Source organism: Aspergillus multicolor (assembly GCF_047715735.1).
Source record: "Aspergillus multicolor strain CBS 133.54 unplaced genomic scaffold BDW74scaffold_4, whole genome shotgun sequence".
NCBI classification, from domain to species: Eukaryota; Fungi; Ascomycota; class Eurotiomycetes; order Eurotiales; family Aspergillaceae; genus Aspergillus; species Aspergillus multicolor.
The window spans coordinates 1,061,816-1,078,127 of record NW_027395955.1 but is presented as its reverse complement, the minus strand read 5'-3'; the positions used below and the strand labels follow the sequence as shown (position 1 = coordinate 1,078,127).

General features: G+C 36.1%; 3 protein-coding genes and 1 non-coding gene across 4 annotated transcripts; 3 read left to right on the top strand and 1 right to left on the bottom strand.

Moving 5' to 3' along the window:
- Positions 1-8,840: 8,840 nt before the first annotated feature.
- Positions 8,841-11,177, top strand: BDW74DRAFT_188479 (Zn(II)2Cys6 transcription factor; the record flags this gene model as incomplete). Its single annotated transcript, XM_073731729.1, has 6 exons — positions 8,841-8,954; positions 9,025-9,594; positions 9,647-9,798; positions 9,861-10,013; positions 10,072-10,413; positions 10,470-11,177. The coding sequence occupies 6 exons, from the start codon at positions 8,841-8,843 to the stop codon at positions 11,038-11,040; spliced, it is 1,902 nt and encodes a 633-aa protein (XP_073587221.1). The 3' UTR covers positions 11,041-11,177.
- Positions 11,178-12,432: 1,255 nt separating this feature from the next.
- Positions 12,433-13,500, top strand: BDW74DRAFT_147523 (putative cyanamide hydratase). Its single transcript, XM_073723559.1, has 2 exons — positions 12,433-12,751; positions 12,814-13,500. The coding sequence occupies exons 1-2, from the start codon at positions 12,532-12,534 to the stop codon at positions 13,326-13,328; spliced, it is 735 nt and encodes a 244-aa protein (XP_073587220.1). The 5' UTR covers positions 12,433-12,531; the 3' UTR covers positions 13,329-13,500.
- Positions 13,501-13,733: 233 nt separating this feature from the next.
- BDW74DRAFT_t62 lies at positions 13,734-13,839 on the bottom strand. The gene has a single exon. It is a non-coding gene; the product is annotated as a tRNA-Met (tRNA).
- A 173-nt stretch (positions 13,840-14,012) lies between these two features.
- Positions 14,013-15,686, top strand: BDW74DRAFT_175179 (Zn(II)2Cys6 transcription factor; the record flags this gene model as incomplete). Its single annotated transcript, XM_073728249.1, has 3 exons — positions 14,013-14,328; positions 14,390-14,882; positions 14,933-15,686. 3 exons carry the CDS (start codon positions 14,013-14,015, stop codon positions 15,684-15,686), a joined length of 1,563 nt encoding a protein of 520 aa, XP_073587219.1.
- Between the last annotated feature and the right edge of the window lie 626 nt (positions 15,687-16,312).

Genomic DNA, 16,312 nt, shown 5'->3' with positions numbered 1-16,312 from the left:
AGAATTTTTTAGTAGCTAAATGCCTTACTTTAACTACATTTCACTTAAAATACTAGTAAATACTATAAAAAGGCAGTTTTTAAAGTGTAGCTAGCAATGCTTTATAAATAAGTTCCAAATACCAAAATTTATATTAATATCCTAATTTAAATATCAATTTAGTGTTAAAAACTCACTAAACTTTAGAGTAATATGTCAGCCTCAGGCGGCGGAGGAGGCTCAATGACACGAGGAGAACGGAACATGGTTGTCAGATAAAGCCTGCCGATCCGTCTTAAACCGGTGGGATTTAAGGATATTCTGTGCGCAAGAGTAGAAGGTACAAGTCTTAAGATTAAAGAGCTTATATAGAAGACTAAATAAAACTAAAAGGTAGGGTAGCTTAGTTTCTAAAGATAATAAATAATAACTAAAACTATTTAATACTGTAAAAATAGTCCTTTAAATATATAACTAAATTAAATTATTATAAAGCGCCTGATATAACCTTTATTATATCCTGTTAAAGCACCCGCTTTATAATATTATATTAATTAATATAACTGTAGTCCCTTTCTATCCTAGCATTATATTATTTATTATAATTAATCCAGAATATCCTGCGACCCCGGTTCCTCACATGACAGTTAGTCACACTGTATTATTATAATAAATTTATTAGTTAATATTAGCCCGCGCTGGCCATGTTCCCTAATAATCCCCCTTTCTTGGGTTCTTTGTTCCTAAAGAATATAAGTAGGCGCCGGATCCTTAGATAAGTTTCCTATTACCTGTTTTTCTTAATATTATTTATTTACTAACCTTTGCAATGGCTTCTAGCTCAGGTGTTTAAAAATATAACCTTAAGTATTAAATTAAAAAGTATAATTTTATAATAGTTACTTTTTATATTTAATGCTCGCACCTAAATAAATCTTATGTTAAATCTTAAAATTTAAGTTACTATAATAAGTATATAAGAGTATATTAAAAATGCGTTGCTTTAAAGCTTTTTTTTTAAATACAAAGTAAAAATATCTTATTCAGGCGTAACAAGAGCTTTAATTAAAAAAATCTAAAATTTAAAAATAAATAAAGCTCCTGCTTATAAAATTCTATTATTTTTAAAAGTAAGAATAGCTTCTTAACTAACATGCCAGTAACTTTATCTCTTATAAAATAAAAAAAATAAACAAGCTCGAGAGGCTTAAGGAGGAGGAGCGGAAATAAAAGGAAATTAAAAAGATAGTAAAATAAAGTTAGTTAGCTATTATAATAAGCGGCGAGGGCTTTTCTACACAAGATTCCCTTGGTAGTATCCACGCTGCGGAGGCTTTTTCCATGCCTTTATTAAATAACCCTTTTTTTAACCATTTTCTTGCTAGAATTCCTAAATCTTCTTAGGGTAGTTAAGGTGCCTGACTGGTTCCCATAAATTATTCTTTAGTAAGTAGCCCTTCTAGCGGATAAAGTATTAAATCTAACCCTTGTGTGTTTGTTAGTCCAGGATTTATTTAATTTTATATTTTTATTAGCGTTGGTTACTTTATTATAATTATTTTCTAGATTTAGTGTTAATTTTAATAATAAGATATAAAACACTAGGTATACTTATATTTATGCTAGTAATAATAGGTAATAGTTATTATTAGCAAGTTTCTTTTTAATTTTAAATAGCCTATATTTTACTATATTAAGTTTATTACTTAGTTATTTACTCTTAATATTAAAATTTTTCTTTCCTATTATTTATTATAAGAGATAAACTTTTTCTCCCTTTTTTAAGAGTGGCGTGTTCTTATACTTTTTATTATAGTAAAATTTTATCTTTTCCTTAGCCCACCTAATATCTCGTGTAAGTAATTTATATAATATATTTAAGTGCTTAACTTATATTAAGGCTAATTTTAATTATTTTTTAGCTAATAATAATATTTATGTTATCCTTGGGTTCCTTCCTAGGTTCGCATAATAAGGCGAGATATTTATTATGGCATTTTTTATATTATTAACAGCAAACTATGCTATTAGCAGTATTTTAACCTAGTTATCTTAGTTTTAGTTAAGGTAATGTTATAAGTATTACTTAATTAACTATATTATTCTTTCTGTTTGTCTGTCTGTTTATTAATAGTTCGTGGTTAACATATCTTAACTTATTCCGCATGCTTTTATGATTGTTTCCTAAATCTTAGACGTAAATAGCTTATCTTTATTAAATATAAATTTTTTTAATAATTTAGTCTAAATAAATACTTCTTGCAGTATTAGCAGCGCTAGTTTCTCCGCAGTAAGATTTTTTATAACTAGTTTAATAATTATATACTTTATAAGTTTATATATAATAATAACTATATTAGTATAGGTAAGTCCTATAATAGGATCCTTAAATAATAGTAGCCCTATAATAAAATTAATAGTAATACTTTCCCAAGGTTTTACAGGGATATCTAGTATTTGCATTTTCCTGTATAGTTAATGTTAAGATAGCTTGTTTTAATTATATTTATTACACTTTATAATATAGTCTTAAACCTGTTAGTGTATCCTTGGAAAGAAATATGCTTGTTAAATTTTTTTTATTATTTTCTTAATTTCTTGGTGTCCTTTTAATAGTAAATTATAATGTAATTTAATTACTTCCTAAACCATACTTTAAGGTACTATAATTAATTTATTCCAGAGGAGTACCCTGTTACTTTTTTTTTTTTTTAAATTAGGCTTCCCAGCTTTATATTTAAAGTTATTTATTATTTTATTATTCCTTCTTGAGTTGTACTAAAAACTTATAGTTATTAATTATATATACGGCAGCTAGCTCGGCATCCTGGTTAAATTTAAAAATATCTTTATTTTTATAAAAGATATTTATCTCAGGGTTTTTAACTTTAATTATATAATCTAGTCTCCGGCTTAGCGCGTCCGTGGCGCCATTCTTTTTTTATTAATATGCTTAACTTAAAAGTTATATTATAATAGCTGTTAAGCTTATCTAACCTGTTATTTATTAAGTTCTTTTATTATTATAAAGTATGTTAAGTTCTTATGGTTAGTTTAAATAATAACTTTGTGTTTTACTCCTTAAAGGTAATATCTTTATTTTTTAAATCCTTTTATAATTACTAACACTTCCTAATTATAAGTATTATATCTTTATTTAGTATTTGTTATTTATTATAAGAAGAATGCAACTGGTTATAACTTCTTATTTTTATTTATTTATTTAAGGACCATCCCTATGGCTTCTTTAAATATATTTATTTTTATATAATATTATAGCTCCGGGTTATAAGGTTATAATATAGGTGTTTTTTTAATCTTCTTTTTAATAAACTGTATTGCTCTTTCTTATTCTTATCCCCATATAAAGGGTTTATTATCTTATAATAGTTGGGTAAGTAGTCATGCGTCACGCGCGTAAGTAAATAAGTATTTTTATATATATTTTCAAAGTTTTAAGAATCCTTTAACTCCTTTCTTATTTATTAATATTAGGTACCTTAGGATTTTTTTTACTATTTTTTATTTAATTTTTTATTCTTTTGCTATATATTTTATACCCAGGTATTTAATCTTGTTTATATTAAATATATATTTATTAATACTTATTATAAGTCCTGCCTTTATTAATACTTGCATAACTTTCTTTACATGGGCATTATGTTCTTCCTTAGTTTTAGAGTAAACTATAATATTATTAAAATAAATAATAATAATCTTGTTTATAAACTTTCCTAGTATATAAGTTATATACCTAGTAAATTTAGCTGGTAGTTACTTTAGTCCCATAGGTATAATAACCTATTTATATAATCCTATATTTATAAGAAATACTGTTTTGTGAATATCTTTAGCATGCATTTATAAGTTGTAGTAACCCTATTAAATATTAAAAATTATTAGGATCACGGCTCCCTGTAGGAGATCTTTTTTTTATTTTATATATAATACTTAATTAGTGTTATTAACTATTACTTTATTAAAAAGGTAATAATTAATAACTAATTATTTATTCTTTACCTATGCGCCTTTTTTATCTTTCTTTGGCATTATCATAGGCCTTAAGAATATATATAATCTTAACTTGTGGATATATCTAGCTATAAGAGTTTGTGCTAGGGTCACATGACTTTCATAAATCTTTTTACCAAAAGACCACATAAACCGCAAGTTACCTTGCGGTTTCCCTAGAACCCATTAAGTAGCGCAACCGGGGCCTTGTAAGCCTCAGGCATCACATGCCTACCAGGCCTTACACTAGCCTTTTTAAACTTATAAATAAACTCTATTTCTGCTTGTAGTTCTACTGGCGATTTTTAGTATTACTGTACCTGCAGTAACTTTTCTCCAGGTATTAAGGGTATTATAGCTTTGTAACAGCTATTATACTGCGGTAATTAGTAATTAGGTTTTATAAATAATTTAATATATCCGTGGTATTTCTTTAGGAGTTTTTTAAGCACTTTGGCAAGTTCTTTTTTATACTCTTCTTTAGGCTTTAATTATATAGCTTCTTATTATGTTCTAGTCTTTATTAATCCTAAGTTATGTATTACCTTTTACTGCTTATTTCTATTTTACTTTTCTAGAGCTTCCCCTGATGCTTTTTTAGTAACTTAAATCTATGTCTTTTATTATTATTCTTTTTATATTTTTAACTAAGTATTATTAACTAGCACTTCTCTAGTTATCTAGTTAATATTTAGGTTTTATTAAGTAAGCCATGTTATCCTAATAACTGCATTATAAAATTCCTAAGATATAATTAATATAACTTTAAATATAATATTCCTAATGTACTTGCCACTCTTTATTAATATATTATTAGTTATAAGCTTAGGTCCTTAATATATTAACTTATTTTTAAATTTAAAGATTTTTTAGTATTCCCCTGTAAGCTTAGTTACTAACTAGTATGTTTTAATAAATTCTTTACTAATAAACTGCTTAGAGCACCCTAAGTCTAGTAGGATTCTTACATGCTTTTTATTTAATTATACTATAATAATAATTAATGTGTTATTCTTAATCATGAAGAGCGTAACTTCTTTTTAATGCCGGTAGTAATATTATTATTATGTTTTAGCCTATTATGTTGGTTAAAACTGGCCTGTTTTTTTGGTAAAGTATGTAATATAAAATATTATAATTATAGTGATTAAGTTTTGCATGGTTTGGGTATCTTGCCTTTATTTTTATATAATTATATTTGCTATTACCTAGAGGGTAATTATAGTTTAGTTATGTAATAATTCTTGGTGCTTGCGGTTTTTAATAATATAGTTTTTTATTTTCTGGTGCTATGGATACTTATTATTATAATATTTTATCTAGTTAATATCTTGGTATACCTTCTTGCTTAACTTAGGGTAGTATTTACAAGAGCAATCTTTCACATGACCTAAGACTTTACTATATAGGCTTATTTCTTATTTATTTAATACTTGCTTATACTCTTCCGCGAATTTAATGTTAACATGCCCATAAGCAGGGCATTTTAAGAATATTTATTTTTTATATTTATTATATTTTAATATATAATCCTGCTATATGTGGCTAGATTCTTTTTAGTAAACTGCTTATACTGGTTTACAGTTGCAAGGTTTATCTTTTTTAGTATTACTACTAAACAGGGTTTATATTTATATTTCTTAAGTCTTATAGTGATTTATAACTATTTTATTATTAATTAAAATTATTAAAGGTGTATAAAACTCTTTCTTTAATTTTAAAGGGATCTTATTACTTTCTTGCAAGTAATTTTTTCTTTAATTTTTAAGAGGCTTGTTTTTAGGTAATTTATATTTACTTAATATTATACTTAGCCTTTTTTTAAGACCCGTGTAGCGTCCTGCTTGTTTTTCTAACTTATTATTAGTAATAATGTTAACTTTTTTATTTTTTTTAATTTTAAGTCTTGCATGTTAATATCACTGCTTTTAAGTATTCCTTTATTAATTTTCTTAAGGTTTTTTATATTTTACTAGACCTTCTTTTATACTTAGCTAATTTATTTAGTTAATTTATTTATAAATTATATTAATTTCTTTTATTACTTTATAATATTCCTAAGGATATCTTCCTCCGTGATGTTTAGGAAATTGGGTTTAGTTATTACATAGGTAGTGTATATTTATAAATTATAAATAGCCGGTTTATGATTTTAATGCTTTGTTTAATAGTGTTTCTTAATATGCCTAATTTTTTTTATATTTAAAGTATTTTTCTTTAAATTACTTTTTTTTCTTGCCATTCTTTTATTCTCCAGTGGTAATGGTAGTATTTATTTTTATATTTTTATTTTTATTATATTATGGGTTCTGCTTATTTGTCAGAGGACGCGGCCAGCGCGGACTGATGTCAGCCAATGAATTCGTTACAGCGGTACGGTATAACCAACTGTCACATCAGGGGCCGGAGTCAATGGATAATCCGCCCCGATCATATTGAAGGTATGATGTTAGTCCGGGAAGGGACTACGGTCATATCAGCAGTATAATATTATTAAATTAATAATCTAAAATATTATATTGCTAGTCTAAAATATCAGATGGACAATCTAATAGGAATCATGTATTTAAAGGACTGTCTTTATAGTATTAGATAGTTTTAGTTACTATCTATTATCTTTAGAAACCAAGCTACCCTACCTTTTAGTTTTTATTTAGTCTTTTATATAAGCTCTTTAACCTTAAGACTTGTACCTTCTACTCTTGCGCATAGAATATCCTTAAATCCCACTGGTTTAAGACAGATCAGCAGGCTTTATCTGACATTATTCTGTCCTATTTTATGCATGTTATTTTACTATTTCTTATACCAATGTTTATCCTGTCATGTTTTTATTTATAACGCTGCTTTAATAAGCTTATTAAGAGTATTAAGTAAATTATTAAGCATAGTTAATTAATCCTTAGTCTTACTTTTAAATTCTTTATAATATTTTAATATAAGAGCTAACTTGTTCCAGGTTAAGTTTAAGGTAATTTAGTAAAACTTCACAGTATATTTACTAATAAGTTATTTACCTTGGTATAATATGTTTATTTTACCTTAGGCGGTTTATTTAAGATTTAAATTACTAAATACCTTAAAAATTTAGGCTTTAAACTTTTTATAATTCTTAAAGATCTTCTTAATTATTAATTTTTTATTTTTTGCAACCTGCTCCTAAAAGTCACGCATATATAGCTTAAATTAATTAAATATAGGTCCCTTAAGGTACATGCCTGTAAATATAACTTTATTATATTTATTAGCTCCACTAAGGTTATTAATATAAATATATATATTTATTAATATTAGATAACTCTGCAGGGATAATTTCTTTTTTTAAATAATTTTACTTAATTAACTTTAATTTTTTTAAAACTCTTTAACATGTTAAGTTTATTAGCTAATATAATAATTACTTCCTTTATATACTTTAACTCTTAAGCAAGGGTAGGACAGGCTATAATAGCCTGCTGTGCCTAAAAAGTCTAAGTGCCCATAATAATAGTAATATTTTTAAATTTTTTATGCTAAGGGTTTGTTATTATTAAATAAAGCCTGTTAATTTATCTTAAACTAGTGGGATTTAAGGATATTCTGTGTGTAAGAGTAAAAGGTACAAGTCTTAAGATTAAAAAGCTTATATAAAAGACTAAATAAAAACTAAAACATAGGGTAGCTTAGTTTTTAAAAATAATAAATAGTAACTAAAACTATTTAATACTATAAAAATAGTTCTTTAAATATATAATACTTAATAAATTAATTATAGTGTTTTATTTTAACAAGTATATTAGGTTAAATTTATTATATTACTTTACTTTAACTAATATAACAGCCAAGAAGTTATTATATTAATACTGCTGTATTATTATAATTAATGCAGATAATTAGTGACTCCGGTTCCTGACATGACAACCAGTCACACCGTATCATTGTAACAAATCTATTGGCTGACATCAGTCCGCGCTGGCCGCGTTCCCTGACAACATCACAACTAATTCCCCCCATGTATCTAAGGCCAACCCCCAGCATAGCTTAGTTGGCTAAGAGTTAGTCTTTGTGATATACAACCTAGAGATTAACCACTGTTCCATCCCCTTTTTCCTTAGTGTTCTGCTTTGTACCTGGCTCTATATCCTAGGCTGTTACATAATAATAGTTAGTATAATAAGTTTAATAAGCCTACTTATATTAGTAGATTAGCGTAGAGTGTTAAAAAGTATGATGAATAATTTACTACTAACTAAAACAAATTAGGTAAGTAGGCTGGCTGGGTAACTTAGGCCTAGTAATAATAAATAAATCGGGGCCTTGCAGTGCAGTCGACTGCTTTCACATCTGAGAGCGAGAGAGGTGGCTACTATTGGTGGATGTGAATCGGATGACTAATCGGTATAAACGAATGAATATTGGAGGTCTTGATCTTCTAAGTACAGTCTGTATAGAGTTTAAATAACTGGCCAGAGGCCTCATTTAATCCCGAAAGAGAGGGGTAACATCGTATCGCGTATCCTCCAGAGATGATATATCATATCCAGCGATAGTATAGATCGATCAATTGAACGAACGAGGCGCTGTCCGACTGGCCTAGCCGAGTAATCTCAGAGATAAGTCCAGGCTGACAACATCACTTTGTGGGTCCTGTATCTGTAAACCTGCTTTTAAACTCCACTCGCATCAGAGCCTTTGATGGAAGAGTTTCCGATTGGTCAGAAGTGTTTTCCGCCAGAGAATCCTACCGAAATTCTTGTAATCAACCTTTCTTTGCATGTATTGGTGTAAATTAATAGGTCCGGATGGCCCGCCTCGAAGGCTCGAACATTTCGTGGTTATCGACAGAGAGAGAAAAAATTACGGCTCCTAATATGAAGTCCATTGCTCCAAAACCGTCAGACTCAGGAAATGCATTCCAGCGCGTCATACCAAAGAGGCAGAAGGCCTCCAATGCGTGTGAGACTTGCAGGGAACGCAAGGCCAAGGTAGTTATTTTGTTTCTAAAGATCATCCCTGTGTCGTTATTTCCCCCAATCGAGCTAATAGCCGTTTAAGTGTATATTCCGGGCAGGATCCACGGCATGCGATGTTTGTATCAAGTATGAAACAGACTGTACCCTGAACCCGGAGAGTGACATGAGAAAAAAAGGATCCCTGAAGCGCAAACTCGAGGAGCTCGAATCTACTCAAAAGACACTCCTACGCCTCGTTGGCTCTTTGCAAGACAGTTCCCATGACGAAGCCACGACGTTATTCAACCTGATACGAAGTAAAGCAGGGCTCGAAGAGATCGAGAGTTATATGGATCGCCAGACTGCATTACTACAGACAGACGACACGGCTGTATCTTCTGAAACTTCCTATCCGACCGGCGCATCACACAGAGCATTGGATATTCAACGACTTATCGACATACCTAACTATCAAATTCCAGCGAAGCCATGGACTTCTGTGACAGATGACAACGAGCTTGTTTGCCATCTTGTCTCTGTCTTCTTTACATGGATTGATACATTCTATAATTTCGTAGAGAAGGAGGCGTTCATGAGGGATGCAAATCTGGGGGACCTGCAATCTCAGTTTTGCTCACCATTCTTGGTGAACTGTATACTGGCTATAGCATGCGTGAGTCTACTGCACCTGAGAGGCATGGTGGTTATGCTGACATTAAGTCCAGATGCACTCTGATTATCTCGAGGCATATGCCGACCCCAGTGACCCCAACTCCAAGGGTCTTCATTTCTATGAAGAAGCCAAGCGACAGTACCAGGAGATAGAAGGCTTGGTCGATATCCCCACTATACAGGGCATTGGCATATCAATTGTGTTGTAAGCTCAACACTCTCTCTTTCTATGCACCGATAAATTAACAATCTCAATTGAACTTGCAGTGAAGCACTACAGGGCAAAGATAAGGTATCATGGATGTATGTGGGCCAAATCACAGGCATGGTAGAACACTACGAAGCAACGCATGCTATCACGATGTCTCCGCAAAGTCGCGCCGTAAATACTGCTTTATGGGGTGCTTACAATGTTGTCAAGTACGTCCTTTCTCTTTCTCAGAACCGACGAAATAGTCAATGCTAAGACTGTTGACAGTTTGGCCGGGATGTGCCTTATGAAGGGCCACGACATTGCAATCCCAAATCGACCCCGTCTCACGTCTAGCCATGATCGAATGAACGATACTTGGTTACCTTACCCTCGTCAAGACGATCCGACACCTGCGCATACTTCATGCATGGTGAACAGTTTCCGCGATTTGAGCGTGATCAACAGCGAAGCGATCAAGATCCTTTTTGACAATAATGTAAAGCATCAGCGGCCGGACCTTGGAGCGGCCATAAGCCATATCTACGACAAGCTCGAGAAATGGAGGTCGACTTTACCAGAGTGCATGCAGCTGGAAAATGCGAATACACCCCATATTCTCTGTTTGCAGTCAGTGTCCGCTTTTCTCCGGGGTGATTTATGTTACGTGCTGACTTCGTGAGCAGCATGTTCTACCACACAATTCTCATGATTGTCTGGGGCCACCTCAAGTACCCGGTTAATACTGAAGAGACGAATGAGGAAAGCATCAGCCCTGAAGACGCAAAAAAGATATGCATTGACTCTGCTCATTCCGTATTACGAATTCTGCAGACTCAAAGGTCAGCGTGGGGCATTGATTACGCAAACCCAACCCTTCTGCATTGGCTAAGTATATCCCTCTTCACTCTACTGGAGGAACTAGACGACCTGGGCAATCGGAATGCTTTCATTGAATTGTGCGTGATGTCCCGTTTGATCTCGCGGAAGTCAGTTATCATGAAAGGAATTCTCCGTATGCTGCAAGGCTCAGCCAAACAGAACAACATAAGTCTTCCGGTTGAAGTCGATGCTCTCTTCGTGGAATTCGAGGACAAGATATGGAACAAGGAGGGTAAAAGAAAGTTTCGCAGTCTGTATCCAAACCTGATTTCCATGCACAAAACAGGTGGAGATCGTTCGGTTGAAGACTCAGAGATGGAATCCTTTCTGAACAAGTGGAATAAATTGAATATTGAGGAAGAAGCAGGGGTTTAAGCCTCCTAGGTACTATAGGATACACATTGTATATCCAACATTTCTATTCTATCCCACGGGATGGATACGGTCATACATATGGCCGGATTGGGGTTCGCCAGGTTTGTTAGGCGCGGCTAACCCCAGATAAATAGTATTTTTAAAAAAGGAAGAAAGAGTTTATCTCCTATAATAAATAATAATTTTTTATAATACTAAAAGTAGATAACTAAGTAATAAACTAAATATAATAAAATATAAGTTATTTAAGATTAAAAAAACTTATTAATAAATAACTATTATTTATTATCACTAGTAAAAATACAAGTATACCTAGTATTTTATATTTTATTACTTAAACTAATGCTAAATCTAGAAAACAACCATAATAAAGTAATTGATATTAATAAGAAATTTAAAGTTAAATAAATTCTAGATTAATAAATATATTGTTGTCAGATAAAGCCTGCCGATCCGTCTTAAACCGGTAGGATTTAAGGATATTCTATGCGTAAAAGTAGAAGGTACAAGTCTTAGGGTTAAAGAGCTTATACAGAAGACTAAATAAAAACTAAAAGGTAGGGTAGCTTGGTTTCCAAAGATAATAAACAGTAAGCTAAAACTATTTAATACTATAAAGACAGTCCTTTAATTACATGGTTTTTATTAAATTATTTATTTAATATTTTAGACTAGTAATATAATATTTTAAATTAATAATTTAATAATAATATACTACTAATATAACCATAGTCCTTTCCTAGACTAGTATTATATCTTTAATATAATTAAAGCAGATCATTCTGTGACTCCAGTTCCTAACATGATAACCAGTCATACTGTATCGTTGTAACAGATCTATTGGCTAACATCAGTTCGCGCTGGCCGCGTTCCCTGACAAGGCCATGACATCCCCAAGTCCCAGAAGACGTCTAGCCCTAATCCAGTCTCACCTGAACCATCTTCAACAGTGCTCAGTAGTACCGGCAATGCGTTGACCCTGCACAACAAGGGGCCCTCTTGTAGTGCCATCTTGCTCTAGACATATCTATTCTTTGAGAATGTAACAGTGGAGCTGTTTTTCGTACGTGCCTTTAGACACAATAGAGAACCTAGGCTCCTTAGATCCTGCCCAACTAAATTGCAGGATGGTTAGGAATCGTCGGCATATCCTGATGATATGTAAAGACGGTACACAAGGGACGAAGCCCACAACGAACGCGGCCTTGTAGATGTAAAAGGTGCAATACTCCGTAAGAATCCCGAGATACACCCAGCGAACCATGAGCCCCCCACATGGTCCGCCCGGGAACAGCCTAAGCACGTGAGACGCCATTGGTCTCATTATGCACATCAAGCCCCACCAGACTCAACTTCCTCTTTGGGAAGCCCGTTTTAGGTCATCTTGAATCACACGATTCACCCATCGACAGCTATATATCCTTCAAGTTCCCTGCTACCTTACTCCGCGCCATTACCACTTACCTATTCCATTCCAAAGACATCGTTAATATGTGCCACCCCGAAGTCGGAGCTAACGGCTGGACCGCCGTCCCCGTCGACGCAGGCGCCATCTTCGGCGACAAGCCCTTCATCAACGAGCCGAAGCCCATCTGCCTCGACAAGATCTGCTTCCCGTCCGAGGACTCCATTGTCAGCAAAACAGCCGAGTATGCGAAGCGCGTGCTGCACCCAGAGACCTTCAACCACTCCATGCGGGTGTACTACTTCGGTATAGCCACCTACTCTCCAGCCCCCCTCCATATCCATATAAACCCACTTACACGGGTACAGGAATGGCCATAATAACCCAGCAATTCCCGACCCAAGCCTCCGCCCTAAACCACTCAACCTGGGCTCTAACGTGCCTGATGCACGACCTCGGCACAGCGGAAGAGAACCTCACCGCAACGCGCATGTCCTTCGATCTGTACGGGGGCATCAAAGCACTCCAGGTGCTGAAACAGCACGGGGCCAGCACCGACCAAGCCGAAGCCGTTGCTGAGGCGATAATCCGGCACCAGGATATGGGCGTTGATGGGACGATTACGTTTTTGGGGCAGTTGATTCAGCTTGCGACGTTGTATGATAATACCGGCGAGCACCCGCAGGTTAAGGAATACGGGAAGTTGATCCATCCTGTTACGAGGGAGGCTGTTAACCAGATGCATCCGAGGTTGCAATGGTGTGGGTTCTTCTCTGGAACGATTAGGAAGGAGGAGAGTGTCAAGCCGTGGTGTCATTCGACGCATATTGTGGACTTTGATAAGCAGATTGAGGGGAATATGCTTATGAAGCAGTGGGAATAAATTCTTTATAGTGATTATAGCTGATGGTAACGGATGATGATTTTGAACTTCAAAGGATATGCCGGCTTCTCTGCATAATTGGATGTAATGCATGAATGAGACATACATGCTTAATATGGACATCGTCCCTAATATTAACTTGAGACGCCTGTCAATATACATCTCTGCTAGGTACGGTGTAGAAGCACACCTAATTGGGCCAATAGCAGTAGTACGTACCTAGTAGTATGCCAAGGGTTGGGTGTGGAATATTGGCTTGCAACCTTCTCAGACCTTCATAGTGGGATGGAGGTGTGCCGACGCTAGAAAAAGTAAAGCCTAGAAAGGCCTATTAATAATATTACCAGAGGTACATGGTCTAAAGCTCTAGGTCAAGAAGTACGGATCACTTCTGAAAAAAAGTAATGCTTCCAACGAGAATCGAACTCGTGCTTGCGGATTGCAACTCCTTTAGATAGGAATCGTCATAGGTTATATGAGACCGCCGTCCTAACCACTAGACTATGGAAACTTGTTAGATTGGACCAATCGCATAGCTGGCATCATAATCCTCCGTACTCCAACTCCGAGCCAAAGATTACGCTTATCCATCCGCATCTCCTTCGGTCCGTCTTCTTCCCCTCTTTCCCAACCCTTCACACCATATACAATCCATCTCCAGACAACTTCAACCCCAGCATTTCAATGCTGAAAGCGTGCTGGACATGCCGCAGCCGCACGATCCAGTGTGATCAATCGCGCTTCCCTTGCCTCAAATGTGAAAAGGCGGGCCTGGAATGCCGAGACCGAAAGCCGCTGCGCTGGGTCAAGGGCGTGGCAATACGAGGGAAGATGCGGGGGCATACGTATGCCTCTGAGAGGAATCCCACAGCCCCCATTGCTGTACCATCCTTCCAGTCACTCAAGACCAACAGAGCTGTTGAGCAGAGTCTTCATTTCGCACTGCAGGATCCCCGCGTACAGAACTTGGACAAGCTGTCGAGACACTACATCGATTACTGTGAGTCTCCTGCCATCTATCTAGATTCAATAGGTCGATGTATGTTGATATATCCCGCTAGACGATCGTCGCATCTGCAGATTGTACATTCTGCATGACAGTGACAGCAATCCGTTTCGCAGCTTGCTTGCTTACGCGCTTGAGGATGTGCCATTGCGTACGAGTATAACTGCACTTGCGGCGCGGCATCATGCCAACACTGGGTATTCATTTGACTCGCCCGCGGATCCCGGTGTCTTTGCTGCTGCTAAAACTGCAAATGAAAACCTGAATGCACTCCGCTTCAAAACGCAGGCTATAGCTGCCTTAGCGGAAAGCCTGAGGACGACTGGCTGGAAGTCCGGCGTGAAGGATACAACGATGGCAACCATCTTGCTTCTGATCTTCCTCGAGCTTCTCGAGTCAGGGCTTGAAGGCTGGGACGCCCATCTCAATGGCGCCAGAGGTTTCGTCCAGCTTTATCAATCGCTCAGTCGCAGTAGTGCGGGGAAGAACCGTGGGTTCAGCGAGATGGGCGCAGGGCTCAGATCGTTCATTGCCAGACAGTACTTCTTGTAAGTACTCTCGCGGACTGAGTAGTAAGTGCTTGGACTAATGAAAACAGAATCGAAACTTTAGGCGCTGCGCTCTCGTCTCCTAGCTCCCTCTTCAAAGGCCCAGATATCGCCGGCTGTCAGTATGAAAACATCGGAGGACGAGAGACAGAGTCGATCGTTCGCAGTTTTCTCGGATGTCCTGAGTTCTTACTGGGGTCTATACATTTCTTCTCCAACCAAAGACATGTTATTGCGAAAGCTACCGCAGCACTTTACGATGAGGATGTCATGGCCGCACATGTCGAAGACACTATCACGATGCTCGAGGTTACGCAGAGCTTCGATTCATCTGAATGGGCCTCCGGGTTCCAGCAACATCAACCAAGCGTGTCTTCTAAAAGCCCCGCGGACACCCAAAACCTCTGTACGTTGTCCGAAGCCTACAAAACAGCAGCTTTACTTTACGGAAGACAAGTTATCGGGACCTTGTCACCGGCATTAGAGGATGTAGAGAGGGAGTTGGTTCTCCGATTACTCAACTTGATTGATGCTCTCAAAGACCAAGAGACGCTGTTCAAGTGCCTCCTCTGGCCGACCTTCATAGCCGGTCTCCATCTTCACTGCGTTGGGCAAAAGCGGGACCTGCAGCAGACGTTCATCCTCGGTAGCCTGAGAAAACTTTGGGATTTGACAAGCTGCCTGAATGTCATCACTGCGACCAATATTCTGAAGAATCTTTGGGACCGAGGTGCTCATCACCCTGCAAAGACGCATAACGCCCTTCAATTCATTGAGCTGGATCGACACTGGCTCTTGATATGAGCCGACCTGTCGGTACATTCTTACGCTGTTCACTCCACGGTGCGGGTCATGGAACTCAGTCGGCTACGGGCTTTTCCGGAGCCTAACGCTTAATGGATTGACTTGGATCTCAAGCGCTGAGCAGTCTTTCCTAAAGTTGGTCATGGGGGCTGCCATTTTTATTTGATCTCTGTGCAGTGGGTAAGCCATCCTTCTCTATTCCCAGCTTTCCGCTGTCCATGCCATGACCGGCCGTTCTCATTCAAGCGAAATTAAGCATCACAGGGCAATTGCATTGATGTCGACCAGTCCAGTCTTTTGGACGGTCCCAGCACAGCGAATGTGATAATAAGCCTCCACCAATCGGATCCTATCATGGTTGGAACAGCTTAGCAGCACGACTTGTCCCAGTGTGAGTGGGAGATGAATAGCCGTGTTTGCATTTATGGACCTTCCTCGGTTTTCCCTTTCTCATCCAGAATCTTACTCCAAAGGCCGATCAACGTCACCACTACACAGTCATCTCTACAATGGCGAGCCCAAAAGGTCGCAAGCACTGGACGTTCAGGTCGATAACGGCCTCTCTTCTGGCTACCCCTCAATATCGTCGTTCTGAATCTCCTCGCTCCTCGCATTGATATCACAGC